This window comes from Ursus arctos, unplaced genomic scaffold (assembly GCF_023065955.2).
Source record: "Ursus arctos isolate Adak ecotype North America unplaced genomic scaffold, UrsArc2.0 scaffold_69, whole genome shotgun sequence".
NCBI classification, from domain to species: Eukaryota; Metazoa; Chordata; class Mammalia; order Carnivora; family Ursidae; genus Ursus; species Ursus arctos.
Window position 1 is genome coordinate 31,589 of NW_026623088.1, and position 26,662 is coordinate 58,250.

The 26,662-nt window shown below is 51.9% G+C and overlaps 2 protein-coding genes across 13 annotated transcripts; one reads left to right on the forward strand and one right to left on the reverse strand.

Moving 5' to 3' along the window:
• Window positions 1-112: 112 nt before the first annotated feature.
• On the forward strand, window positions 113-19,729 carry SIRT3 (sirtuin 3). 12 transcript variants are annotated; one of them, XM_026490345.4, is made up of 10 exons: window positions 113-342; window positions 4,385-4,529; window positions 5,502-5,693; window positions 5,791-6,023; window positions 6,411-6,466; window positions 7,730-7,787; window positions 7,899-7,999; window positions 13,804-13,965; window positions 17,452-17,661; window positions 19,168-19,729. In XM_026490345.4, the coding sequence occupies exons 1-10, from the start codon at window positions 288-290 to the stop codon at window positions 19,186-19,188; spliced, it is 1,233 nt and encodes a 410-aa protein (XP_026346130.3). In that variant the 5' UTR covers window positions 113-287; the 3' UTR covers window positions 19,189-19,729. The 12 variants fall into 12 exon arrangements, with proteins under 12 accessions (XP_026346130.3, XP_026346135.3, XP_057164207.1 ...); XM_026490347.4 differs by lacking the exon at window positions 113-342 and adding an exon at window positions 369-562; XM_026490348.4 differs by lacking the exon at window positions 113-342 and adding an exon at window positions 586-2,011.
• A 622-nt stretch (window positions 19,730-20,351) lies between these two features.
• Window positions 20,352-26,119, reverse strand: RIC8A (RIC8 guanine nucleotide exchange factor A). The gene is made up of 10 exons (XM_026490344.4): window positions 25,919-26,119; window positions 25,590-25,637; window positions 24,916-25,503; window positions 24,387-24,478; window positions 23,684-23,834; window positions 22,505-22,600; window positions 22,275-22,419; window positions 22,055-22,199; window positions 21,541-21,660; window positions 20,352-21,148 (listed from the first exon to the last, which is right to left on the reverse strand). The coding sequence occupies exons 1-10, from the start codon at window positions 26,000-26,002 to the stop codon at window positions 21,028-21,030; spliced, it is 1,590 nt and encodes a 529-aa protein (XP_026346129.2). The 5' UTR covers window positions 26,003-26,119; the 3' UTR covers window positions 20,352-21,027.
• Window positions 26,120-26,662: the final 543 nt, after the last annotated feature.

Below are 26,662 nucleotides of genomic sequence, written 5' to 3' on the forward strand. Positions count from 1 at the left end.
AATAGTGTCTCGCGAGGACTGAGTGAAAATGTGACCACTGGCCGTAGTAAAGTGCTCGCAAAGTGCGCGCATCACCCTCCCGACTGAAGACGGTGGGAAAGCAGGATAGAGAAATGCTGGCTCCTGGTTTGGTCTCCAGGGCGAGAAGCGGGACCCCAAGGGGCTAGGAAGCCGCCCCCACCTGGCGTCCACCCCAGCCTGGGCTCGCGGGGTGGGGCGGGGCGCGCGGCGGCGGACTCGTGGCCCTTGGGGACAAGGTCGCGAGCGGGCGGCGGAGGAGCTGGGACATGGCTCGGTGGGCTCGGCCGGCTCTTTCCGCCTTCAGGCCCTGGCGCCCGGCAGGTGAGTGGGCCTCTTGGTTCGGCCGGACGGGCGGCGGCCCGGGGCGGAGACCAGCGCTTTGGCGCCCGCGCGTTGCTGGGGTTGCAAAGCAGGCCGGGTGCAGTTCCGGCGAGCGCGGGAGTCGGGTTTTTTTCCTTGCATGGTCGGTGGGACACTAGAAGACCTGAAAATGTGAAGTCCCTGTCCACGCAGCTCAGAGGGTATTCCGGAGGGCGCCACGGTAGCGGTTTCTTGTTTCTTAGGGGGTATTTGGATGAGTACAAGCAACACTTATATGTTAATTGTTGACACTGTTTAGGTAGCCTTTTTTTACTTAATATGTCTTGGACTTACTTTCATCTCAAAACATAAATGCTTTCTCAGTCTTTTGTACTGATCTGTAGAATTCCTTTTTTTTTTCTTTGCATGACTCTTTTATTCGAGCCACCGCATCTGCCCCAACGAAGAGCTCCCCAGACCCTGCCTCACCTTACACAAGAAAGGGCTTAGAGTCAGGGAGGAGGGACCTGTTGCTCCTCTCCCCGCAGGGGGAGGTCAAGATAGAGCCTGGGCTTCTTGGTTGTTGACCGTTCGGATTCCTCCCACAGCCTGTCTCTGCGGGGAACTGAGGATGCCCCACCCCCACCCTTCACGTCCCAGGTTGGGGGTGGGATCTGTAGGATTCCATTTTACTGATGTTTCGTAATGTATTTAATCATTCTCTTATTGAAATAGTTTGTCATCTTTAGTTATTACAAATAATGCTGAGGTACATTGTACTCACTTTTTGGATAAACTAGTTGTGGAACTCCTGGGTCTAAAGGTATATGCGTTTTTATTGTCCCCGATGAAGGTTGTGCAATTAATACCTCTACTAGCATTGTATTTGGAACAATATTTGGAATATTTGGAACTAGCAATAGTATTTGGAATAAACAGGGAACTGGAATCGTAGTGGCTTCTCGTTGGCTGAGCTGTGCTGTCATTTGCTGGGCTCTGACCATCTCTTGTTGGCTGGGCGGTGCTCTCATTGGCTGGGCTCTGCTGTTATTGGCTGAGCTGTGACTGGCTGCCATTGGCTGGGCTGTGCTCTCATTGGCTGGGTTGTGCACTCACTGGCTGAGCTATGCTCTCATTTGCTGGGCTTCTCACTGGCTGGGATCTGCTCTCGTTGGCTGAGCTGTGACTGGCTCTCATTGGCTGGGCTGTTCTGTCATTGGCTGGGCTGTTCTGTCATTGGCCGGGCTCTGCTCTCTTTGGCTGAGCTATGCTCTCATTGGCCGGGTTGGCCGGATGGGACGAACCCCTTCCTCCCAAGGGCTCAGGGAAGCCCAGGCTTTTTCCCGCTGGGAATGCTGAAGGGCCAAGAGGAGGGAGTGGTGGGCGGGAGCGCTCCCCCTGCTGGGCTCCACTGCGTGTTCGTGAGGGTTCCTTGATTCCGTTTCATTGCCTAGGAGTTGAACATACGTATGGGAATATCTTAAGACCTACAGTTGTTAAGAAACTTAACTTAAATGTCCAATAATGGATTAATACTTGATGCCATCTTACGCAGGTACTAAAAGTATTGGTGAAGAGTTTAATAGATCCAAGGGATCTTTCCTTCATCCCAGAAACCTTATTGCGCTGACCAGGTGTCCCAGCAAATGAACTGAATTCTGACTCTACCTGCTTGAAGAGAGCACCACAGGTGAAGCTCTCAGGCCCACAAGACAGCCCTGCTCCCCCTGGTTGTCTCCTGTGCTTCTGACAGACCATGATCCCCTCCTCTGGGTCCCTTCATTTGCTAGAGCAGCTCACAGAACTTGGAGACCGTTGACTAGTAGATTACGGGTTTATTATGAAGGGTGCCAAAGGAACTGAATGAATGGCCAGAAGTAGAGATACATAGGGTGAGGTCTGCAAGGGTTCCTGGTCCCTTCTGCCTTATGGAGTTTGGAGCCCAGGGGCCTGGCATGTGGTTCACCAAACTGGAAGCCCTCTGACCCGCCTCCCTTCTTTTGAGTTGTTGTTGTTGTTTTAAGATTTTTTTTATTTGCCAGAGAGAGAGAGCACAAGCAATGGGAAGCAGCAGGCAGAGGGAGAGGGAGAAGCAGGCTCTCTGCTGAGCAGGGAGCCCGATGCAGGGCTCGATCCCAGGACCCTGGGTTCATGACCCTAGCCAAAGCAGATGCTCAACCAGCTGAGACACCCATGCACCCCTTCTTTTGAGTTTTTATGGAAGCTCCAACCCTCTAATCACAGTGGCCCCCCGGGCACCCACCCCCATCCTTAGGGCCTTCCCAAAGTCCCCTCATGAACATAAACCCAACTGTGGTGGAGAGGGGCTGGTTAAGCAGAACAAGACACCTGCTTCACCTTCATGGCTCCGAGGGGAGTTCAGGAACTGAGGACAGGAGACCAACCGTGGTAACAAAAGATGGGTCCTTTGCTCTTGGAAATTCCAAGGGTTTGGGGATGAAGACCAAAAACATATTTATTCTAAATCACAATATCACAACTTCCCTTTAATTCCTTTTGTGTTTCTCATAATAAGTTGCGTGTAGGAGGAGCTCAGGAAATGTTCGGGCGAAGACTATAGGGGAGAGTTGTTCCACATGCTGCGTGACCTGGGGCATTTAACAGCTGTGGCTGCAGCCAGAGCATCGTCTTCTCTTCCTGACCATCCGGCTGGTTTTCACTAGAAAATTTCCTATGGAGACTTATCAATTTGCACTCAAAAGAACTGCTTGATGGGTGTTTTTACACAAGTCTCTGATGCAGCAGAACTTCCTTCAGGATCTGTGGGCATCTCTGCAGGAGTAGGGATGAGGGGGAAGGACTGTTTTCCCTGCTGTGTGTATTTCCTGTACTTTCTGCTGGGTAAGATCTACAGCTATAGGTCTTCTCGAGCAAGACTGTAAGAATCATTTCTTGCTCTTGGTGTTAGCAGCTGAGGCTCAGGGTGTTTGAGTGACTGGATGAGACTGGCAGTGAGCTAGGGCTCTGAGTCTCCTTTGGGTGCCCTTGGCCCTGCACGTACACCTTCCTTTGTCATGTTCCTCTTTCTCTTGTACATACCTTTCAGAAATCTGTTCTTTTGAAAACCGGGATGACGCTTTGTGTGGTGGGAGAGGCCACAACACAGAAGCAAGTGGACTGTGAGCAGCAAGCAAGTCCTTGACCCCAGAGTGGAGTGTGCGAGGTGGTGTGCAGGGTCACTGCAGGAAGGGAAGGGGTGTTAGCCTGCCTAAAAGGAGCAGGGAATCAAACGAGGGCAAAGTGATTGCTCACTGGGGTCCAGCAGTGGCTTCACGAGGGAGGTGGCATTTGGTCCTGGCCTTGACTATGGGAGATTTGGACATGCTGAGGTGGAGAAAGGTCTTTTCAGGGTTTAGGACATATACAAGAGCCAGGGAGTCCTTTTGCTTGTCTGGAAGAGGGGATATACAAGAGGGCAGGGTGGGGTTGAAATTGTCACTGGGGTGGGATATGTTTGCTAGGATGGGGAGCAGAGAGCTTTGGGGGAAACCTCACTGACAGTGTGTCCCGTGGGTGGGTCTCTGCAGAGAGTTTGCACGGTTGGTTTTGTAAGGAGCAAAAGAACACAAAAGACACAGCAAACAGGAGAGTGACTTAGGGCCTTACTCCTAGAAGATTCATACTCCTGAATTGTTCTGATGTGTATGACGATGTGCTTTTAGGGTGCTTATTTCTTGCCTGAATCACAAATGAGTAAAAGAAATGCTCTCAGTTTCCTGTTTCTATGTCTGTATTCATTTTATTTATTTATTTATTTATTTATTTATTTATTTATTTATTTAAAGAATTTATTTATTTATTTGACAGAGAGAGACAGCCAGCAAGAGAGGGAACACAGGCAGGGGGAGTGGGAGAGGAAGAAGCAGGCTCCTAGTGGAGGAGCCTGATGTGGGGCTTGATCCCAGAACGCCGGGATCATGCCCTGAGCCGAAGGCAGACGCTTAATGACTGCGCCACCCAGGCGCCCCTGTATTCATTTTAGATCCACTGCTCATTTGAGGACGGTTGTCCATTCCATTTGTGGAATCTCTTTTCCCATCAGGGTGGAGGAGTCTCTTTACTGAAGTCGGAGATGTCCTGGGGGAGGGTCGTCAAGGGCCTTCTGGAAGAACAGACATGGTGGCCACCAGTCTTTGGGGTGTGAGAACGGCGCCTTGTGCAGTGGGGCTGGCAGTCCTGAACTCTAGGTGAGTTGTCAGCGTGATACCATATGAAGTTGTGCAGCTTGGTTAGATGCCGCACAGGGTCCCTAACAGCAGATAGTAAACCCAGGAAGCCTTTCCAGGCCCATGTGAGGTAAGGCTGTAGTGCTGTATGCCTCCCACGTCCACATACTCACTTCCGTGGGGTGTTTGCAGGTGGTGCTACAGGCTTTGTCTTAGTCCTACTGCGTTTGTTTCTTCCTGTTGCTCTCCTGGATGTGGGGTCATTTTCTAAGTCCTGAGGTCCTGCTGAAGCTTGGGACTTGTACATCGTGTTTTGCTTTTTTTTTTTCCTGTGGAAGACCATCTCATATCCCTAACACTTAGCCTTGCGAGTGTCTCGGCTCCTGGCTTCTGGGGGTGGCTTGAGAAGCCCCGAGCTGAGTCTACCCACTGCCTTCCCTTGGTTGTGGGATTCCTTTGGCTGCCGCATAGTATGGGCAGCTGCGAACAATGAGGTTCAAGTCTCTGCAGCAGTGTGGATCCCTAGCGGTCAGGGCATGAGTGTTTCTTTCTGGAATGGTCTCTAGAACCCACTTTTTCTCCTGATGGTATTTGGTGTGAAGTCTGAGACACCTGGCTTTCTTTAAATGTCAATGCCCAGGTATGCTACGGTGTGTGTCTGCAGAGAGCATACCCAGAGCCCCCACAAAGCCCCCACACCTCTGGTGTGGACCCCGTTCTCTTAGCACTGGCACTGGATAACAGGAATTAAGATATGATACATCCCTTGTTTGCGCAGTTGCAACTAACCTGAATTTTTTGCTCCCAGGTAAGTTTTGATTTCTGAGTTGAGACTTCTTTCTCTTGTAGCCCAGTAGTCATCCATGGTGGGAAGGGTGGTCATTTTTGGGTACAGGAGGGAAGTGTATGTTCATTCTCAGTGGTGGGGGTGGTGGAAGGGCTAGCATGAGCTTAACTGCCTCTGGTCACCTGGCCACTCTCCTTTTTTGTCAGCATTACAGGTGGAAGAAGACCCATATCTTTTTCTGCTAGTGCCTCAAGCATCTTTGGAAGCGGAGGCAACAGTAAGAAGGAGAAGCTTTTTCTGCAGGATATAGTGGAGCTGATCCAAGCCAGAGCCTGCCAGAGGGTGGTGGTCATGGTGGGGGCCGGCATCAGCACGCCCAGTGGCATTCCGGACTTCAGGTACCCTGCGACGCCCAGCTCCTCCCTTGGCACCCTGGTCCGCCTTGCGGCCCCGCCCTCTTCCGCAGGGCTCAGAGCCTCTTGCTCCTTCTCGCAGGTCTCCCGGGAGTGGCCTCTACAGCAACCTGCAGCAGTACGGGCTCCCATACCCCGAGGCCATTTTCGAGCTCGCTTTCTTCTCTCACAACCCCAAGCCCTTTTTCACTTTGGCCAAGGAGCTGTACCTGCGGAGCTGCAGGCCCAACGTCATACACTACTTCCTCCGACTGCTGCACGACAAGGGGCTGCTCCTGCGGCTCTACACACAGAACATCGATGGGCTCGAGAGAGGTGAGCTCTCCTCTTCTGCAGGGAAGGCTTTGGGCGCCTGCTTCCAGGCAGTGCTCATACCCCGTCTCTGATCTCAAGCCCACTAGTTAGACCTTTGTCCCTGGCAAAAGTCCACCGTGTGTTTGAGAGTCACTGTTGGGATCTCATTGGTGGGCCTGATGTCCTGACATACTTGCTGGGCTGTGAGTTTCGGGTAGAACTAAAGTTGACATTGGGAGCTTCTAGTTTTGCTAATCTGATATGATGATTTCTTTTTTAAGAAATTTATTATGAAAATTTTTGACCACATAAAAATTAAGAGAGGAATGTAATGAACCCTTGTGCCCTCATCATAGCCAGTCTTCACTTTATCGTGTCTGTCTTCCTACCCCCCACCTTCTCTCTCAGCCCCAGTTATTTTGAAGCCAATCCCTGACATCATGAACTTAACCTATAAACAATCTGTAAGTACTTCACTGGGTGTCTCTAGAAGGTAAAGACCTTTAAAACATAACTACGATGTCACTGTCCCACAGAGAGATCACTATTGATGCCTAGTATTATCAGACTCTTTGTGTAATGATTTCCCGCTGTCCCGATAGCAGCCACAACCAGTGATTCGCAGCTGGGACTGTCTGCCCATCCACAGCTCAGAAGCTGACAGTGGGAACACGTAACTGTCGTAAGAAGTTACCTCTGTTTGTTTATCTACAGTTTTTTTTCTTATTAATACAGTATTTATTTGTCTTCCCTCTGTCAAACCCTGAGCCAACCACTTTCCCCAGGCTGCCTGGGGAGGTATAGGAAAAGGAACATACAGGGCAGACAAGACACGGGAGAAAAACCTACGGGAGGTGGAGCCAACTCCTTCACATGGCGAAGAGGATGAGAAAGGCCACCATCAAGCAAAGGAGCCCCATGGCCTCCCAGAGGGCAAAGCCCAGAATGGCGTAGGAGAGCTGTTGCTTCAGAGAGGGATTCCTGGCATAACCGCTGATGAGGCTCCCAAACACAGTTCCAGTTCCAGCCCTAGAGCCAGCCACCCTTACTGTGGCAGCCCCAGCCCCCGTGACCTTGGCTGCTGTGTCGGTGTCCCTCGAGATGGCGCTGGTTCGGGAGCTGCGGCTCAGGATGAGTGAGGTCAGGGGACACGGGGCTGCCCAGTTGCGGCTCTCGTCTGTCAGAGTCTCTGGTGGTTTTAGCACCACTGCAGACAGTGATGGGCTCAGCAGCTGAGAGTCTGTCCTGACCAAGGCCGGGGTGGAGACGAGCTGTGCAAGGTGTGCATTTTCAGGGTTGAGGGGCTGTGGCAGCAGCGCTGCTCCCGGTGCAGAGAAGACAGCGAGGGGTGTGGGGGGGCGCACTACAGTTTTGTGTTTTTTTGGGGAAACTTATTGTCTTTGTATAGTTTTTTTTTTTTAAAGATTTATTTATTTGAGAGAGAGAGTGAGAGCACACACACATGTGCCTGTGGGGGGAGGAGCAGAGGTAGAGGGAGAGAAATCTCCAGCAGACCCCTGCTGAGCATGGAGCCTGCCTCGGGGCTCGATCCCACAACCCTGAGATCATGATCTGAGCCGAAATGGAGAGTCGGGTGCTCAACTGACTGAGCCCCCAGCTGCCCCTATATAGTTTTTTCTGCTTTTACTTGGTGTCTGTAGAATAGAAAATGTTTTCCTAGGTATCAGATGTAATTTTATCTGAACTTACATCAAACTTGTTGACAGGCTTTGTTTAACCATGATTTGGCTGCATCGGGGAGCCCTCATCCCTGTGCCTATTCTGGTCAGTGGGACGTTACCTGTAGGCTTGCACGGAGGGCTGTGACTCCCTCTGGGGGCTGCCGAGCTCAGAGCTTGTGGAGCTAGTGGCACTCAGCTTTGGTTTGAATTTCAGTGTCTGGCATCCCTGCCTCAAAGCTGGTGGAAGCTCATGGCTCCTTTGCCTCCGCCACGTGCACTGTCTGCCAGAGGCCGTCTCCAGGGAAGGACATTTGGGTGAGTTTTCATGCTGCCACTCCTCTCCCTTCTGCACTTTGCAGTGGGAGTGACCTGGAAAAGTGGCATTTATAAGCATTGTATTGGAAGGACAACAACAGTAATGGTATGAAATGTTTTTCTTTATTTTTAAATTGGAAAAGTAATACACACTTGTAAAATATTTAAAAATATGTAGAGAAAAATGTATCTCCCTTCAGTCAGCTCCTATAGCCCAACCTGTAACAGTTTGGTGTATAATGTTCCAAGCCTTAAAAAAAAAGGCATATCTAAACATACGTGGCCATATCTGTGTGCCTACACCACACAGTGATCATTTTTTTAATAATAGGATTATTAAAAATTTTTAAAGCTTATTTACTTGAGAGAGAGAAAGAGAGAGTGCACAAGTGGGGGGGCAGAGGGAGAAGGAGAGAGAATCTCGAGCAGGTTCCCTGCTGAGCACGGAGCCGGATGTGGGGCTTGATCCTACAACCCTGAGATCATGATCTGAGCTGAAACCAAGAGTTGGACACTTAACTGACGGAGCCACCCAGGCGCTGCAGTAATAGGATTATTAAGTTTAATATTCTACAGACTGCTTTGCTACAGAACAAAATTTTATGGCCATCTTGTGTCAGCAGCTACAACTCTGCTTACCGTTTTTAGTAACTGGAGTATTAAATTTAGCCATTCACCTACTGTGGGATATTTTTTGATGTTTGTGATTTTTACTATTGAGATTAATGCATCAGTGACACTTGTGCTCATAGCCTTGTGTACTTCTGGGGATAGTTCCGGAGGATGGGTTTCTTCAAGCAGAATAGGATAGACTGGAAAATCTTAAATGAAACTCTGAAATATTGATGAGGCATAGGGCCCCGTCTTTTCTTTTTTAATGAGGTCAATTTCACATAACCGTAAAATTAAACATGCAAGTGTACAACTCACTGGCTTTAACATATTCACAGTGTTGTGCAACCACTACCTCTGTCTGATTCCAGAATATTTTCATCACCCCAAAGGAAAACTCTGTACCTACTAACCGGTCAGCCCCGTCCACCGCTCCCCCACAACCCCTGGCCACCATTGACCCTTTCACTGTCTCCATGGTTTTGCCTTTTCCAGAAGTTCAGAGTTGGATTCGTACATATGCAGCCTTTTCAGACTGACTTCCTTCACTTAGATACCTTTAAGGTTCCTCTTTTCTTTTCACGGCTTCATAGATCACTTCTTTTTAGTGCTGAATAATATCCCCTGTTTGGATGGACCACAGTTATCTGTTCATCTACAGAAGGACATCTTGGCTCCGTCCATGTGTGGGCAGTTATGAACGAAACTGCTATAGACATCCACATGCAGGTTTTTGTGTGGACGTGAGTTTGCAAGGCCTTTGGTAAACACCAGGGACCGGGACTGCTGGATTGTGTGGTGAGAGCGCGTTCAGTGCCTTCGGTGTGGCCGCACCACTGCGTGTGTTCTCCAGCAACGAGTAAGAGCAACGTCTGGTGTTGTCTGTGTTCTAGAATTCGGCTGTTCTGATAGGCGTGTAATGTTGTTTTGTTGTAATGTGCAATTCCGTGATGACATATGATGTGAAACATCTTCTCAAATGCTCATTTGCCACCTGTACATCTTCTTTGGTGAGCTGTCTATTCAGGTCTTTGGCCCATTTTTTAATTAGGTTGCTCATCTTCTTATTGTTGAGTTTTAACAATATTTTTGTATATTATGGATAACAATCCTTTATCAGATGTCTTTTGTAAATATTTTCTCCTCATTTCCAAATATTGTCTTCTCATTTTCTTGACAATGTCTTTCACAGAACAAAGTTTTTAATTTTAATGAGGTCTAACATGTTTTTCTTTCATGGATTGTGCCTTTGGTGTTACCTCTGAGAAATCATTGCCAGCTCCTGCCCTGGTCCTTTGTAATAGCAGCAGAAACAAGGGGGCTAAGGGGCTGGTACTTTAGGGGCCTACATTTGCTGGAGTTGAAAATTGAGAGTGGTAGTGGTCTTTCTTTTAGGTGACTCATCTAGGATGCCAATGAGCTGGTTTGCCAAATTAACTAAGTCTGGAGTGGACAAGGTTTCCCATAAGATGATGGTTCAGCTCATTAATAAATGGAATTAAAGGCTACCTGGGTGGATTTAGCATCTAAAGGAAGAATTTTCTTTGAAGACAACGTGGAGTCGATTGTTGATAGTCACGAACAGGTTCGTCAAGCCTGAATCTTGTTTCACTCAGCAGTCTTAGGAAAAGGTACCGTAATTGCTTGATGTTGGCTTGCAGCCCTCTCGGGAGCTCCAGGGTGTGACCTAAAATCTGCTGCCGTTAGTGGAGGGCAGGGAGAGACCGAAGAGGCGGCCACTCCAGGTTCGTGGGTGTCCGTTTTAATCATCAAGGGAACTGACATACAAGGCTTGTCCTGGGCAGCAGCAGGATGGCTGGATCCCCACACCCGCCTTCAAATCTTAAGAGTTTATCAAGAGGCTGTAACTGGGCTCAGCCCTGTCTACTCTGCAGGTGTTTGCAACACCACACCACATCACCATCTCAAGGCTATGTCCTTGGAGCAGACTCTGCGGCGGGAAAGGCAAGGGGAGCCCACATCCCAAGGACAGGGGAATGGAGTGAGGAGCCTCCAAGTGCTGGGGTCCAGGTCACAGCTCAACTGGTGGTCATATCTTTTTGATGATCTTCCCCAACACTCAGTGGAGATTTCCAGAGAGTGTTCTAACACCTTGCCAAAACTCAGGCATCTGTTTCTCTAAATCCCTTTCCGGATGCTCCCATTGGGCTGGTTTTATCCAGTGTTTGGCCTGACCCTCACCAATAAGCATGTGGACCAATTGATATAAATCTGAGAAATCAGATTAGTAAGTTTGAGTAACTGTTTTACATTCTTCAGCAAATTTATGGGGTCCTCAGTCACTTTAGGAAAATCTTTGACTATGGCTTGGAATTCAGCCTTAGTCCAGGCAACATAAGCAATTTGGCATTCATTTGGACCCCCAGCAGAGTTAACTTTAGAGGGGTAGGTATTAACAGGTTTAGGAGAAGGCGGGTGGGGATAGGTTTGGAGGTAAAGGGAAGCTCAGCGAAAGGATTAGGATGAGGGGTGGGTATAGGGGAGGTGGGGACAGTGCTGAGGGAAGAGGAAAATGGTGCCAGAGGCGGGGTCTGAGTGCAAGGTGGCCCCACCTGTCTGGAGACAAAGGAGGTGGGGAAGGCAAGATTCAGAAGCTGCAATGACTTCTTTCAGTTGTTTGCCTCTTTGCAAAGTACTATTTCTAAATTAACAAATGAACCAAAGGTGAACAAACTTTGAATCCTAAAAATGTTTGGGAGCCTCAAGGCTTACCCTCAAACCCCAGGGTCGGCGAGAAAGCTGCAGCCCGACTGGGTCTGTGGGTACTGGCACCTGTTTGCTCACCAGCCTCAGAGTCTCTGGGGGTAGCTCCCTGCATCCCACTTCTGACACCTTCAAACTAAAACTGCCAGTTACTTTACCAGCAAAATGGGCTCATTCGGGAATAGTAGAAAACGTGCATTTTGGGACAAGCAAGCTACGGCAAAACTAGGCAAGTCCAAACAACAAAGGAGAGGGACATTTGATCGAGAGGAGGGAGGGAGCTGGGAGGGGCTGGAGAAACAGTTCAGGGGAATGACGGTGTCTTGGCAGCTGAATCACTGGGGTGGCCAATTTGTTGTAGAGGGGTGGTCACATCGTCCCCTTTTGGGGCCTGCCTGATGGTTCTTTCCTGTTGAGCGTTCTTCTGTTGGGTCTGTAGTTTGTAATTCTTTGTGTGATTGATGGTGAGTGGTAGGGTTCCTTCCAGCCTCCTGAATCCACATGAGCAAGGTCTTTATTAATTTTCATAATGTCCAGCACCATTTGTTGAAGAGATGAGATTTGCTTCTACTGTGTGAGTGTACTTCTGGGCTCTCTGTTCTGTTCCGCTGACATGTTCACCAGTTCCTACAGCAGTGCCACAGTCCTAATTCCTGTAGCTTTTTGTAATAAGTCTTGAAGTCGGGTAGTGTCAGTCTTGTACTTCTCCATCAATATTGTGTGTTGGCTGTTCTGGTCTTTTGCTTTTCCTATAAACTTTTGAATCAGTTTTTCACTGTCCTTTGCATATTTTTAAACCTTTTCTCTTTGTCTTTGGAGTTTTGCACTTGTACCGTGGTATATCTCCATATGGATTTCCTTTTGCGTACTTATTCTGCTTAAAATTTGTAGGGCTTTCTGAATCTGTGGTTGGAGATCTTTCATCATTGCTGGAAAAATTCTTGGCCATTGCCTCTTAGATGTTGATTGCCTCTCCCACTCCCTCTTCTCCCTTGTGGAGCTCTGCTTAAACTCCCATGAGACCATCTCAGGCTCCCACCTGTGGCTCTTCTGCGTGTTCAATCTTACTTCTCTGTGCTGTGTTCTGAATAATGTCTTTTGATCTGTTTTCCAGTTTATCAACCCTCTGTTCTGTTGTGCAGAATAAAGCTCTTCCACTGAGTGCTAATTTTTGTTACTTTGTTTGGAAAAGGTTTAAGGAGATGTAAAACCTCAGTCAGCAGTAGGCTTATCCAGATCTGAATTACTTGCCCTATTTTTTTCTTCCAAATTTTTATTTAAATTCTAGTTAGTTAATATATAGTATAGTATTGGTTTCAGGAGTAAAATTTAGTGATTCATCACCTGTATACAACACCCAGTGCTCATCACAAGTGCCTTCCTAATTTTTGATGCTTTTTATTACTGGAAGTTCTCTTTGGTTCTTTTTCAAATCCACTACATTATTTTTTATAGTTTCTATCCCCAACAGATACTTCAAACCTGTCTTTTTTTTTTAAGAAAATAATTAAACACAATATGCTCTTAATCTGTATTTGATAGTATCTGAAGTCTTTGAGTAGTCTCTCTTCCGTCCGTTGTCTCTGCTCGTTCTGGCTGGGCTCAGCTTGCTAAAATGAGGCCAGGAAGGTTTGCCTTAGAAAACGGTGTCCTCTTTCTTAGGCTCCCTCCTTTGAAACCCAGCCCAGCATATCAACACAGGCATCTTAAGGCATAATAACGATTTCTGTCTACCTCACCTTGGCCTGCGAGGAAGCGGTCTGCGGTCATGCTACTTTAAACTTCAGCCTGAATGTCTTCCGGGGCAAAGGCAACATCATGCTCACTTCAGCTAAAATCAGGGACAAATTTTATATCACCTTTCTCATTGAATCACGCCTAGTGTAGGCCAGATGCCTACAGAGTACCTCCAGAGGACTGTGTCATCTACTGAGAATTTCCTTAGCATCTGAATGTCTCTGACAGCCACCCAGGTGCACAGCATGGTGCCACATGTGCTAGTCACCCTGTGCCCTTCGGGATCCGCTCTCAAATAATGCACCCTGTCCCCAGCTTTAGGGCACTATGGGAAACAAAATTGGCAAAATGTCAATAAATGCCAAAGCTGGGTTCATGATTCAGCTGTTGTGAATGTTTGAAAATTTCTTAGTAAAAGCAATCTTTTTTTTTTTTTTTTAACTTAAATCCCAGTTAGGTAACATACAGTGTTATATTAGTTTCAGGTGTACAATTTAGTGACCCGCTTCCATATGTCGCCTGGTGCTCATCACAGCAAGTGCACTTCTCAGTCCCCATCCCCTCTTCACCCCGGTCCCCCCCCCCCTCAGTAGCCATGAGGTTGTTCTCTGTAGTTAAGAGTGTTTCTTGGTTTGCCTCTCTCTCTCTCTCTTTTCCCCCCGATATTAAGAGCCATCTTTTAAAGTGTGTGTGACACCTTCCTTGGCCCGTTTTCTGTCTGTGTTACGCAGGCTGATGTGACAGAGGACAGGATCCCCCGCTGCCCAGTCTGCACTGGCATCGTGAAACCCGACGTCGTGTTCTTTGGGGAGGCGCTTCCCCAGAGATTCCTGCTGCATGTGCTTGATTTCCCCATGGCCGATCTGCTGCTTATCCTGGGGACCTCCCTGGAGGTTTGTCAGCAGGTCCAGTGGTGGACTGACTGTGTGTGTGTGTGTGTGTGTGTGTGTGTGTGTGTGTGTGTGGTGGGGGGAGGCTGGAAGGACAGGGCCCAGGAGGTGGGGCTGCTGGGGGTGGCACCAGGTGCCCTCGGAGCCTTCTGGCATCCTAGCTTCGGAAGATAAATAGGTTCAACTGGTGAGGAAGCTGAGGTATTCCTGGCCTAGGGAGTGGCAGTCTGGGCAGAACCGGGGAGGATGCTCAGCCTTGGAGGCACTGTCAGTATGGGTGGGGCACAGTGTGCGAGGGGAAGGGAGAAGGGAGGACCATAGAGAAGTAGGGCGGGACAGACTTCCCAGGGCACATCACAGTGGCTGATTTTGTGCTAGAAGCAGTGATGGACTTGAAGGGGTTGAGCCAGGGACATAGCTGGTGCTTCTCAGGGTCACAGAGACTGTTGGGGAGTGGGGATTGAAGCAAGATGTCCAGGAGGCTGGTCCTCATGAGGGCAGGGCTGTAGGCACAGTCAGACCACGTGACTATGAGAGAGGGCAGGAGAGGGACTTGGGGCCAGGTGAGGAGTGGTCTGGCTCTGTCTGCAGGCACTCAGGCCATTTGTTGGTAAGGAGGTATTTTCAGGGAGGGTGCCTAGCTCAGTTCTGCACATGTTGTTTGAGGTGCCTGGGACACACCCATGGACACATTCCAGAAGCTATTTTTCATCTGGACCTGAAGCTGAGCAACTTTGTAAAGGATGTGACAAGAGCAACAGATGAGCCCCTGCAATGGACTCTGCCTGATTGGATGTAGGCACCAAGGGGCAGAAGGGCCGGAAGAGCCTGTGCTCAGTCCCTGTCGGCCACAGAGGCCTCGAGTTAAGTGTATTTCTTCAGTAAATGTGCCTGCCGTGTGCTGGGTCCTGTTCTAGAGCTTTGGACGAACACAGTAGGATGTCATAAGCAAGTTACACAGTGTTAGGTGATGACACGTTAGGGGAGAAATAACAAGTGGGACAGGAAGGCTGGGAAGGGTTGTGAACTGGTCGTGATATCAGCTTGGTTGGTTTGCGTGGCTGTGTTGGGAAGTGACCCCGGAGCTGAGGCCAGAAGGAGACGCACATGTCAGCGGAGGGTGTCTGGCAGCGGACACTGCACAGTGACCCGCGGCCACATAGAGTGAATGAGCAGAGGGCAGCAGTGACAAGGTCTGACCTCCTGACCCCATGGGTGTTGTGCTGGGGAAAGCTGGTAGAGATCCTGCAGGTGGAGATGGCGGGTAGCCAGGTAACACTGCAGAGGGCGTCAGAGTCCAGGTGTGTGAAGGAGCGGTGGGTGGGAGAGTGTGGACTCCCGCAGGGCTCCGGGGTTGTGACCTGAATGGCCGCAAGGATGGAGCTGGTTTCCTGAGACAGAGAAGCCAAGTGGCCAGGTTGGGGGAACTCGGCCCCAGACACACTGATTCGAGTGCTGTGTCAGCCCGTCCAGTGGATGTGTGACACAGGCAGGTGGATTCCCGCATCTGGAGTCCAGGAGGGAGCAGAGGTGGGACCTGGGGTGCCAGAGTGAGCAGACAGAAGAGTGTGCACAGACCCGGATGCCCACACTGGGCCTGGATGGAAGGGCGGACGTTGTGTGGGGGGCCGGGCAGAGGGGTCGGGGGCTGTGGTGGTCAGCGGTGAGTGGTGCAGTCCGGCTGCTGCCCTGTGCTGGCCGCCAGCAATGGACACTGGGGCCACCAGTCCTCTATATTTTTTAAGTGAAATGAAAATAGCCTTTTTCTCTGATTATAAAAGTACCGTATGCTCACACATTATACAGAGACAGTGAAGTAAAGAACCTCTTCAAGTGTCCTCACAGGCTTCTCTGCTGCACAGAGGGGTGAGCTTTAACGAGGTGGGGCAACACTGCGCACGGAGACCCACCTGGTTAGCGCCCACAGTCCTGACAAATACGGATAATGGTCCCTGCTGGGACCCCAACGCAGAGTGCTTGTCCGTAAGCACCGAGTGGTCGGTGGTGTTGCTCAGAACGCACCTCCTGTGCTGTGTGGGAGACATTACTACTTGATTATGGACCGCCCTCTGGGTCCCACTGAGGGGTGGCATGTGTCAGCCATACGATGTTTTGAATCTGAAATATTCTGAAATATTTTGAATTCTGGAACATACCCAGCCCCAAGAGTTTTAAGATAAGGGATGACGGATGTGTAACAATTTAAGCAACTGTCTATTGATGGACAACAAAAATAAATAGTATATAGATTTTATATTCAAAATAATGATTTAGTGAATAATCGTGTGTATACATGTCTGCACACTCGTGTGAGTACTTCAGTAAATATTGGGAAGAGACTTTCCAGAAAGGTACACTAATTACACTGCCACCAAACCTGCATGAGTGGCCGTTTCCTCACCAACATCGAACACTACCCGATTTAAGGTTTTTTTTTTTAAACTATCTTTAAGTTTTTATCCATCTGATTGGTTAGAAATAAATGTGTATGTGGGGGGGGAGAGGGAGATTTAACATTTTTGTAATGAAGAGTGAAGTTCATCTTTTCATGTTTATTAACCACTGTGTTCTCTTTGGATTACATATTTGTATCTCTTGCTTATTTTTCATTGGGTTATTAGTCTGTTTATAAATTAGTTTAGCAATTAAAAATATAAACTGTCACATGTTGTAAATATGTTTGTAGTTTATGGTAATGAGGTCTAAAACATTAGTTTTCTACATTATATTTTTATGTAGACCATACTGTGACAGTATGATGTAGTCGAACCTATCATGACTTTCCTTTGTCTTATCTGACTTATCAGGCCTAAAAAGTCCTTCCCTACTTCACTTAGGAAACCTACATTTTCTTCAAGAACTGTTCTGTGTACGTTTAAGTCACTCGTTAGAAATTTTTTCAGCGAAGGCAGGAATTGAGTATTTTCCTACCAGTTAATGAGCGAGTCTCAATAACATTTATTAATCTGTTTCTTACATTATCACTCCTGAATGAAAGTTTCACATGGGAGCTGGATGAAGAAGCCCAAAGGCACCGAGTTAGGACTCCCTGGAGGTCTGGATGGTGGAGACTGTGGAGAGGTGGGGCACCCACCCCTGTGGGCACCCCAGGAGCCCTCTGTGGGCCCAGGCTCTTGCTCCCAGGGAGCGAGAACAGACAGACGAGATGCTGCTGGGAGGAGACGTTGTGTGATGGGGCAGGACAGGTAAGAGTGGGCACGGTTGCCGGAGCCCAGGTGCGCCTGGGCAGGGAGACCTGCAGAGGCCTGGACGTGCGGGAAGCAGAAAGACGCCGACCAGAGGGAGGCTCAGGAAGGGTGGAACCTGGGCCACATGACTGGAAGAAATGAAACGGTGGTGTGTTTTCCCGTATTCACGGCCTCACCGTCAGTCTGAGCTTCCTTTTCAAAGTCTCAGGCTGTGGCATGAAGTGTCCTGAGGGGCTCGGAGGGTGGGCACTGTGCTCCTCACGTTTGGGCAATTTTTCAGGTAGAACCCTTTGCCAGCTTGTCTGAGGCCGTGCAGAGCTCAGTGCCCCGACTGCTCATCAACCGGGACTTGGTGGGGCCCTTTGCTTGGCGTCCTCGCAGCAGGGATGTGGTCCAGCTGGGGGATGTGGTTCACGGCGTGGAAAGACTGGCGGAGCTTCTGGGCTGGACACAAGAGTTGCAGGACCTCATCCAGCAGGAAACGGAAAAGGTACAGACTGCGGACAGGGTCCTCTGAAGGGCGGTCTTCCTCACTGCTCTGGGGTCTGGGTCCACTCGATGTGCCTCCTGGGTTGGCCAGAAAGTGACAAATAGCGAATATTGGCTGTTACTCCTGTACTGGCCACTGTCTGGGGTCTTGCGTGTGCTTATGAATCGGGCGTTGTGACTCACTATCTCCGTGTGGAGATGAGGAAGGGGTGCTAGGTGGCTGCTGTCCGGTCACAGAGCTGCAACTTGGTCCAGGCCCACTGGGCTGCTCTCCCTGCAGCCTTGCCTTTTGTCCCCTAAGTAAAGCAGCACCAACAGCTCCAGGCTACGGTGTGGTTCGGAGATGAGCTCCGAGGAGCTGAACTTGTGTGTGCTGGTGTGGGATGAAGCCCAACCTGGGGAGGCTTTCAGGAGGTGATCAGCGCAGGTGCTGTTGGCCTATGACAATCTGCCGAGGGTAGAAAGCTCTCGAGGTTTCAAACCTGTTCTGAGTGAAGTTTCCCATAAGAATCAGCATGTGTGGCCCTGGTGTGAGTGGTTATTTTCTAAAGGAGGCAGCATTAAGCATTGGAAGTCCAGTCGTCCCAAAGGGGAGCACTGTGTGACACTGCCCGAAGGGGATGGATGGGGCAGAGGGCTTGGGAGAGCCTCGCCCTTCAGCTGTGAGTGCCTCAGGCTCAGGGTCGGGGGTCCGGCCTTCCGCCTCACCTCCACTGGCAACAGCCCCCAGCCTCTGGCTGCAGCCCGGTTTCTTACCAAGTTGAACCAAAGAAAGAAGAATATGGGGCTTATGAAGTCCAGGAGGCTTCACACTTACTGTTTCCACACATTTTAGATATCGTGGCTACTGTTTTTTCTAGCTGTCCATTCCAGGGTTTGGCTCTAATGGCTAAGATGGAGGCTGGTATCACTCCTTGTCTTATAAATGTCAAAGTTACGTTGCTGGGTCATCTTACGGAAGTAGAGAAGGCAGGTGGCACCGAAGCCTATACTTCGCACCTCAAGGAGAGGCAGCGGGTGCGTTGGTCCCATCCGCCTGGCAGCTTCCTGGCGCTGATGTCCTGTTTCCATACAACAAGACTAAGTCACGTGACCCCTAGGGATTTTTGGAAGTAGTCCTTCGGGATTTGACCTGTGCGATTTTACAGTCATGGAAATTTATGTGAAGTGTGTTCTGATTTTAGGGGTTTATGTATATAAAAAGAGTTGCTATCCAAGAGTAAACATGGAGGGATGAGGTGCAGTCCACTCGGGGTTACTTTCCCAAATAGTGCCTGGTTGTGAGCACGTGAGCTCCAGCACATCCCACCTGGTTACTTCAGTGAAGCCTTCTGGCCAGTGCCCCCGTCTCGCCCGGCGCCCACGTCTCGCCCAGCCCCGCTGGCACCGTGTTACTTTGGCTCAACAGCATTATCGGCAGAAGCGGAAGAGCTTTTGTTTTATGCAATAGTTTGAACCCAGGCCCTGAGATCTGTGGGACTGATTCCCTTTCTCCTTTGTGTTCCAGCTTGATGGACGGGACAAATAGGGGGATGGCTGGTCCTCCCACCCCTCCTGGGACCAGGAATGGTTCCAAGGAGTCACTGCCCGCCTCTGAGGGAACAGTTTTGGCTGAACCAGAACTGCGGCCTGAGGAAGAGTGTGAGGCGGCCTGTGTCCTGAGCGCCGTGCTGATGGGTCGTGTCCTGCTCAAGCTGCGGGCCACCCCGGTCACAGGTGCCCAGCTGCCCGGCACCTTCCTGCTGTTTGACTCTTCAGTCTGCTGAAGCTCTTGGTGCCGAACAAGAGCTTTCTTCTGACAGTGACCCTTTGAACTCAGATGGACCAGCGGGAAGCCCAGAGTGAATCTCCTGTGTGTCCAGGTCTCCATCTGAAGGGCGGGCTCAGCATCTCTATCCGTTAGAAAGACGGTCTCGGGCTGAGTGGTCACAGCCACTCCCAAGGCACGGTCCTGGGTCCCAAGTAATGTAATAGGGTCCTGTAGCATTTTGGCCTCCTTAGTAGGGTTTTTAAATAGAGAAACTTTGTTCATTTCTGGCATGAAATAAACTCTTTGGTCTCAAAGGGAATGCAGGTGTTGACAATGGATGTGGAAAGGGGACCTTGTGCGTGCATGGACATTCCCCCCACTGGAATAACCCAAGGACGGAGAACATGCCCCTGGATTCACCCAGGAGAGGGGCCTAGTGTCGTTTCCCTCGGAGCCCCAGAACCCCTCTCTGAAGGGCATCATGCCTTGTTCGCTCCACCCTGATGCCTCTCCCCCAGAAAGTCCTCTGCTCCGGCAGCTATCAGCCTCCTGTCCACACTCTCCCCTACCAGGCCTTCCCAGGAATGCCCCCAGGACTAACTTCTATGTTATGGAAGGCATTACTCACTTAGAAACCTCAGCTGGCCTCTGGCCCGCCCTGTACTCAGCCCATAGTTCCAGTGCCTGCACAGGCCCCTGCTGCTGGGGTTGCCCCAAGGCCCAGCTTGGACAGCACCGCCCAGGCACACCTTCCTGATCTCTGGCTCCTACCCTGTGGGTGGTCCCTCCTTCCAGGCATCGTTTCCCCACTCGTGGCACATTTAACAGACAGACTCCTCAGAGGGGTTCTGGTAGCCTCCTCAAGAACAGAAGACATGACTAATGATCTAGGAAAAGGGCCAAATTCTGAAAAGAATGAAATTAATTTCTCACGCACATGGTCTTGCTTGAAACTCTTTATTCCAAGATGATGTTTCTGCGATGCTTTGTGCACGTGACAGAAATCCAAACTTAGGCTTTTACGAGGTGTACTTCCCTTCATGTACTTATGGTCTATGCCAGTGGGAAGGTCAGGACTCCACTGTCAAAATCAGTGAGAGCTTGGGTGCTGTGGATACTACAGCAGACAGCTGAGCGAGGACCAAGGATACATAAGAGGCTACCAGTCCTGAGCTCAGTGGGGACAGAAACAGCAGAGCATACCTTGGAAGTATGTTTCTGACAGTATACACAGTTCTAGCAAGTTCTTTTCCTGTGAACTGCGGCGCTTTCTTGACGTGGAAGCCCTGGGCAAGCATGCCAGAGCTGGACATGCTTGCGTGTGCCCACGCTCGGCCTCTGCCCCCAAGCAGCGGCCTCTGCACACACCCTCTTGGCACACACGAGGCTACTTCATCTGAGGAAGTCAAGGCTGAGTTTCCAGAGTTGCAGCAGGACAAGGCCCTCACAGTCCTAAAGATAAGAAACTGGACCAGAGACAAATCATTAACAGAACTTTGGAAGTAGAGAGAGAGGGGTCTCCAAGGTGGAGAGGGACATGGCTTCCCCGGGTCACAGTCCCAAGGACATCTCTGGAAGCAGCACCAGTTCTGAAGGGGGAACAGAAGACTGCTGTCCTCAGTCAGGGTCTGAGTCGGCTTCCGAGGAGAGCTGCCCCTCCATGGTCTCACAAATGGCATCCTGCAGGGTTGTCAGCTGACCCCGGGGACTCATCCCCATGGGCTGGATGACTCTGTGCCTGTGAGTGAAAAGCATGGTGAGGCTGGGGAAGGGGCCTGGTGGGGCGGGCGGAGGGGGCAGAAATCCTGTTCACCCCTGACTACTTCCTTGTGCTCCACCAGGCTGCTTCTGTTTACTGAGGAATCCCAACTGCTACCCGGTGGTTTTGGGACCTTATGCCGTCTCTTAATTTCTCTAGATCTCAATTTTCATCATCTGTGAAATAAACATAATACCAATCTCTAGTCTAATCCTTTCCCGGGGCATTTCCTTCATTTCAAACCTTAGGAATGCAGCCTTGCCTAAGCCCACCTCTGACCCTACCTTCTGGGGCTCACAAGACTGGATCCGGGCCTGGGGTTCTGTTCTCCCTTCTCCCAGCTGTGGGCCCCTCCTTGCCGTGCCACATACCTGGAGAGCTTGTCAAACATGTTCACCAGCTTCATGGCCTCATGTTCCTTCTGCTCCTCCGTCATGCCCTCCATGGGGTTGGGCGGCTTTTCCTCCACCCTCCCGGTCACTGGGTTTATGCTGCTTCCCAGGGGAGGGGGTGTAGGGAATGCATTAGTGACTAGGACAGGAGGCAGCTGCATGGGGTGGGTGGAGTCCCACATGCCCTGCTTGGGCCTGGACTAGCAAGAAACCCATTCTCCTGGGGGTGACAGGAAGCAGGGCAGCTGCAGGAGCTGCAGCAGTGAACCAACTCCTGCCACCTGGGTCTCCTGGTCCCCCAATGGCCTGACCCCCTTCAGTCCATGTTCCCAACAAAACATCCTGACATCAGGATAGATCACTTAGGGGCCAGTGCCTGACTCCCAAAGTCCTACCCATCTGTCATCCTGTCCCACCCACCCTGTGGGTCCCTATGGGTATGAGAACAGGGACCAGGCTGAGTGAGGGGAGCCGAGGGTGTAGGGGCACACACCTGGCCTTGGCTTCCTTGTACTCATCTGTGTCCGTGTCCTCGTCCTCCGAATATTGGCCCTCGGGCCGGCCCCCCGCCATGAGGCCCCTGGCAGCCAGGAGGCCGGCGGCATTCCCGTAGCCCGTGTACTTGATGAATCGGGGCACTGAGGGGCAGGGCAGAGGTCAGTGTGCGAAGGTGGCTGGGAGGGACAGGTGTTGGGCAGGATCCCAGCACTCACCACTCTCAGAGCACAGGACAAACAGGAACTCAGCGGCCACTCTCTTCACATCAGTGTCCAGATGTGTCATGAGGCGAACGAGCTTGTTCCGCAACAACTCCCCAACCTCGGGCCGGGTCCTCACGTCCCGCAGTGGGGGCAGCACCTGGGGAGGCAGCCGTCCCTCAGCCTGGGCCTGAGCTGGCTGGGGTCTGTGATCTGGGCCCTGCGCCAGCCCCTCTGCCCCATACCTGCGACTTCAGGAACTTCCTGGCAGGACGGTGCATGCGGGCACACTCCGTCAGCACGCTCAGCACGGGGGCCACACTCTCTTTCAGCCTGTGCGTCTGCAGAGGGGCTTCTGTCACTGGGGCTGTGCCCCCACCGGCCTTGAGGGCAGGCGTGGGGGGGCGGGGCTACACATGCACACCAGATGGTCTGGTCCTGGCAGGAGGTGCTCAGGAAGAGGCCTTGCCACAGTTAGGCAGCTGAGGGGCCAAGAGTGGGCAGTGGGTGTGTGAGCTTCGAGAGGGCTGCAGATGGAACTTAACTTAGGAGGGCTCTCGTGTGCTCTGCAACTTGGGGCAAATAACTCATCTACTCTAACTTCCTCACCTATATACCAAAATTGTGGAGAAAATACAGTGTTCATAGCTGTTAGCCCATCAAGGGCACGTGATCTGTCCTCAGAAAACAGTGGCCAAAACACAACAAAAATCCCCACTCTGTGGGCTTCACGGACCCGGAGAGCAAAGAGCTCCTTTTCTTCCCCGGCCTCCCCCCACTTCCCTCCCCAGACCCCAACCCCAGCAGCAGCAGTGGTAGGGACAGTCACAACCATCATGTCCAACGCTGGTGACCCAGCTCACCGCGCACATAAGCAATGTGGATTCCCAAGGTGTCCGCCTAATCTCACCCCATTCCGATCTGCAGCCTGCGTGTTGTCTCTGAGCTCCTAGAGGAGCTGGTTAGAGGTCTGGCCAGCCAATGTCCTGTGTGCAGGCACAGGAATCAGGCAGCCTCGGGCTCCAGATGCCTGTGGGTCCCCTCAGGGATGCCAAGAGACAACGGATGCTCGTTCCCAAGGGCTGCCTGTATACAGCAACACTAAGACTCTAAAGGCAAAAGCAAGGACTCAAGACAGATCCACAAACAGCTCTAAAAAGTAAGTCCTTTGTTTGACTTTAAAAACTTGTTATGGTAACCAGCAGAAATAAAACCTTCAAGTGTGTGTGTGAGAGGGTCCACACGTTTCTCAGAGAGGAGTCTGGTTTTCTGCCAAGCTGGAACACAGAGCAGCTGGAGAAAATGCCTGAATCACACTGCCGTGATCTCCACTTACCAGTGTGGACTGTAAAAAAGCAGTGACCACGGCTGCTTGGGAAAGTCAGAGCCACTGAGGAGCCCACATGTCAGGTCCCTCTGCCCACCTGGTGCAGACGCTTCTCCAGGAAGCTGAGGAGGACATGAATCACATCCATGTTCGCTCCCAAGAACTCCAGGGAGCCTTTGCGTGGCTCCAGGGTAAGGAGGACATCCAGACACTTGAGGGGCAAGTTCCCCAGGAGGTTCACTGTGTGGCTGAGGACAGACGGGGAGGAGGGCTTGATAAGTCCATCCCCCAGCACAGGTACAACCCTTGGTGCCCCCCAGAGGCCACACGTGACATGAGCTAGTGTCTGCGGGCCTGACGACAAGAACCAGAGGCCAGAGCTGAGGCTGGGACTGACCTCAGAGCTGTTCCCACCTGGTGGGGTGAGTTCCTAAGGAAGGGGAACTGTCTACGGATGCATTCCCTGCCAGGCTCTATCTGGGTTGAAGCACCACAGACAATCTCTGGAAAACCAGAACCTGCCTGGGCACAGGTCACCGAAACAGAGATGAGTAAGCACATTACCCCGTAAATACACTATTCGTTATTACTATCCCAGTTCGAGAGAGACATTCCAACCCTCGGATCCATACCTCTCGTCCTAATCACATAGTGCTGTACTGTAGAAAGACACCGCTGTCTGGCCTCACCCAGATAGGTGAAGACTCTGTAGGGTGGAGCCTAGCCCACAGCCAGGGCTGGGAACCACTCTCCAGATACATGAGCACACTTCTTTTCCATCTAACAGGCCCCACCCTCACCCGTGGAACTCCTCTGTGCGGTCTCCAGCAGCAGCGACCATCACACAGTGCCGCAGAATGGTCCCCAGGTGCCGATAAAGGGCAGCATCTTCCTGACCAAAAAGAAAGGGGTTCCTGTGAGAGGAAGCCCCACTCCGGGATCATGTGCACAGACCATGCATCTCCTCTACTGCACACCTGCCCCCTGTCCTCTCCTACATAACCTTGAGGCATTTCCTTGACCAAGAATGTCACTAGGTTCTCTTGAGATGAAGTCACAGTGTACTCTAGCCCCATGCTCACGGCCTCCCCATGCACCAAACAGCCCTCCTGCCAGGCTGCAAGAACCAGATATGCCCTCCACCTCTCTCAGAAACATTGAGGCCCCCTGCCCAAAATGTGCATCTCCTTGCCTCCTCCCGACAGGCTGAGAGCTCTGCCTGTCCTCTCCCATCTGATGCCCCCAAACTTGCAGGTACCCTACAGGCAGACAGATCCAGGGAACATCCACACTGCTAAGCCCTACCCGCCGGCTCAGGTCAGTCCTCACCTCGCCCACCTCCCTCTTGATGGAGTCGAAGGTGATGTTGAAGAGCACTTTGAGGATCTCCATGGCCCGCTCGGTCTCCTGGGGAGGAAGCAGCTCAGGCGGGTTCTCTTCAGGAGTCATTCCCAGTGTCAGCTCCAGCACATCAGTCAGCAGGTGCACTCCCTGCAATTCCTGAAACAGCTGCTGCCGCACGTCTGTGCGAAGTGCCGTTAGCAAGAAGAGGAGGCGCAAGTCAAAGAACTGCACGTCGTGTGGGAAGCTGCTCTTGTGATACAGCCCCACGCGCTCTGCGAGCCTCACCACTACGCGGGCCTCTGCGGCCAGCACCTGTGCCACCGGGCTGCTGAGCACGAGGTTGCACAGGCACTTGAGCGACTCGAGTACAACGTCCATGTCCAGAGGCTCCGGGGCCGACTCCTCGAAGGCGATGCCAGCATAACGGGCAAGTGCCTGCAGGCTCTGGCGGCTGGTGAAAGGGTCCAGGCAGCTGCGGTCCCTGGACAGGATGCGGATGCTCTGCAGCCAGGTGGCGCGGCGGGAGGGCGGCAAGCCCTGCTCCAGGGCCGAGACCAGCAGCTCCGCCAGTCTCTGTGGGCAGGGAGAAGAGCGGCTCCACCAGGCCCCTCTACCCGGGGCCGCCCAAGCCTCCCCCTTTACCCTCGGTCAGCACCCACCTTCCTGTCCTCCTGTTGGGCATCATCAAACGTGAAGCTCTGGGAGTTCTGCAGAGAGACCCAGAGACTCAGGGGGCTCCGTGGATGGGGGCCTGAGTCCACAGATTCCCCCCCCCCCGGACAGATGGCGCTCCACCCCCGCCCCTCAGTGTGTGCACCCAGACTCCCCCCCCCCCCAGCAACTCCTCACCGACTCGGCACCCCTCCCGCGGCGCTCGCACCGCCCGCAGGCCCCCAGCCGCACACACTATCTCAGGACCGGCCAGAGCGCGTGCCCCACCCTGCCCCACCTCTTCCGTGCATGTACCATGTTCACGGCTCTCGCTCACCTCCCGGTTGTACGTGCGCAGGGCCTCCATAACCACGTCCTCCTCTCCCGCCTCCACAGCATCCGCAACCACCCGGGGCTCCATGGCGCCCCCGGGCTCCCGCGCCGGGAAGGCGGGAGGGCTTCGCTTCCCGGCTCCGGGCGGAGTCGAGCCGCTCCGCCCTTCCTCGGCGCGCGGGGGAAGCCGGGACTGGGTGTGCCAGGCCGCGGGGCGGGGCCGGGGGGTGCGCGCGGGGGAAGCCGGGACTAGGAGCGCGCGCCGCGGGGCGGAGCCATGGCTGCGAGCGGCGAAGGCGGGGACTCTGTGCGCCGCGCCGCGGGGCGGGGCCAGGGCTGCAGGCTCCTTAAGGTGGCGAGACCTGGTTCAGCGGAGTGGGACTTGAAGGTTTTGCCGGGGAGTCGGCGCGGATTTCAAAGATCCTAGTAGGTGATTGTTCGACCTCGGGGTCGAGTCGCCTCTGAACCTAACAGGGACCTCTGCTTCTTGGGCCGGAATTCCCAGCAGGCGAGGACCTTAGCCCGCCCTACGGAGCCCCCCACCCACGCCCCTCTTGAAGCGCAGCGCGAGTGCAAGTCGAGGGGAAAGCCGAGCGTGGCACGGGGACCACTTGCTGTGTTCAACAGGGGTTTAAGTGCCTACCGCATGCTGGGTCCGGGCTTTCGTAGAGCTCGTGCTCCAAAATGAAGACAAGGAAAACGGACAAATAAGACGGCTTTAGACAGTCATAGCGCTGTGATTAGAAAA

What these genes read in the sequence shown, in the direction of transcription:
- SIRT3 (XM_026490345.4), top strand. Translation starts at nt 288, where the DNA reads ATGGCTCGGTGGGCTCGGCCGGCTCTTTCCGCCTTCAGGCCCTGGCGC. An exon ending in CATCGATGGGCTCGAGAGAG is followed by an intron (nt 6,024 to 6,410) that starts GTGAGCTCTCCT and finishes CTTCTCTCTCAG; the next exon opens with CCCCAGTTATTTTGAAGCCA. An exon ending in TCATCCCTGTGCCTATTCTG is followed by an intron (nt 7,788 to 7,898) that starts GTCAGTGGGACG and finishes TTTGAATTTCAG; the next exon opens with TGTCTGGCATCCCTGCCTCA.
- RIC8A (XM_026490344.4), bottom strand. Translation starts at nt 26,002, where the DNA reads ATGGAGCCCCGGGTGGTTGCGGATGCTGTGGAGGCGGGAGAGGAGGAC. An exon ending in CCCAACAGGAGGACAGGAAG is followed by an intron (nt 25,504 to 25,589) that starts GTGGGTGCTGAC and finishes CCCTGCCCACAG; the next exon opens with AGACTGGCGGAGCTGCTGGT. An exon ending in CGCACAGAGGAGTTCCACGG is followed by an intron (nt 23,835 to 24,386) that starts GTGAGGGTGGGG and finishes GTCTGTCCTCAG; the next exon opens with CCACACAGTGAACCTCCTGG.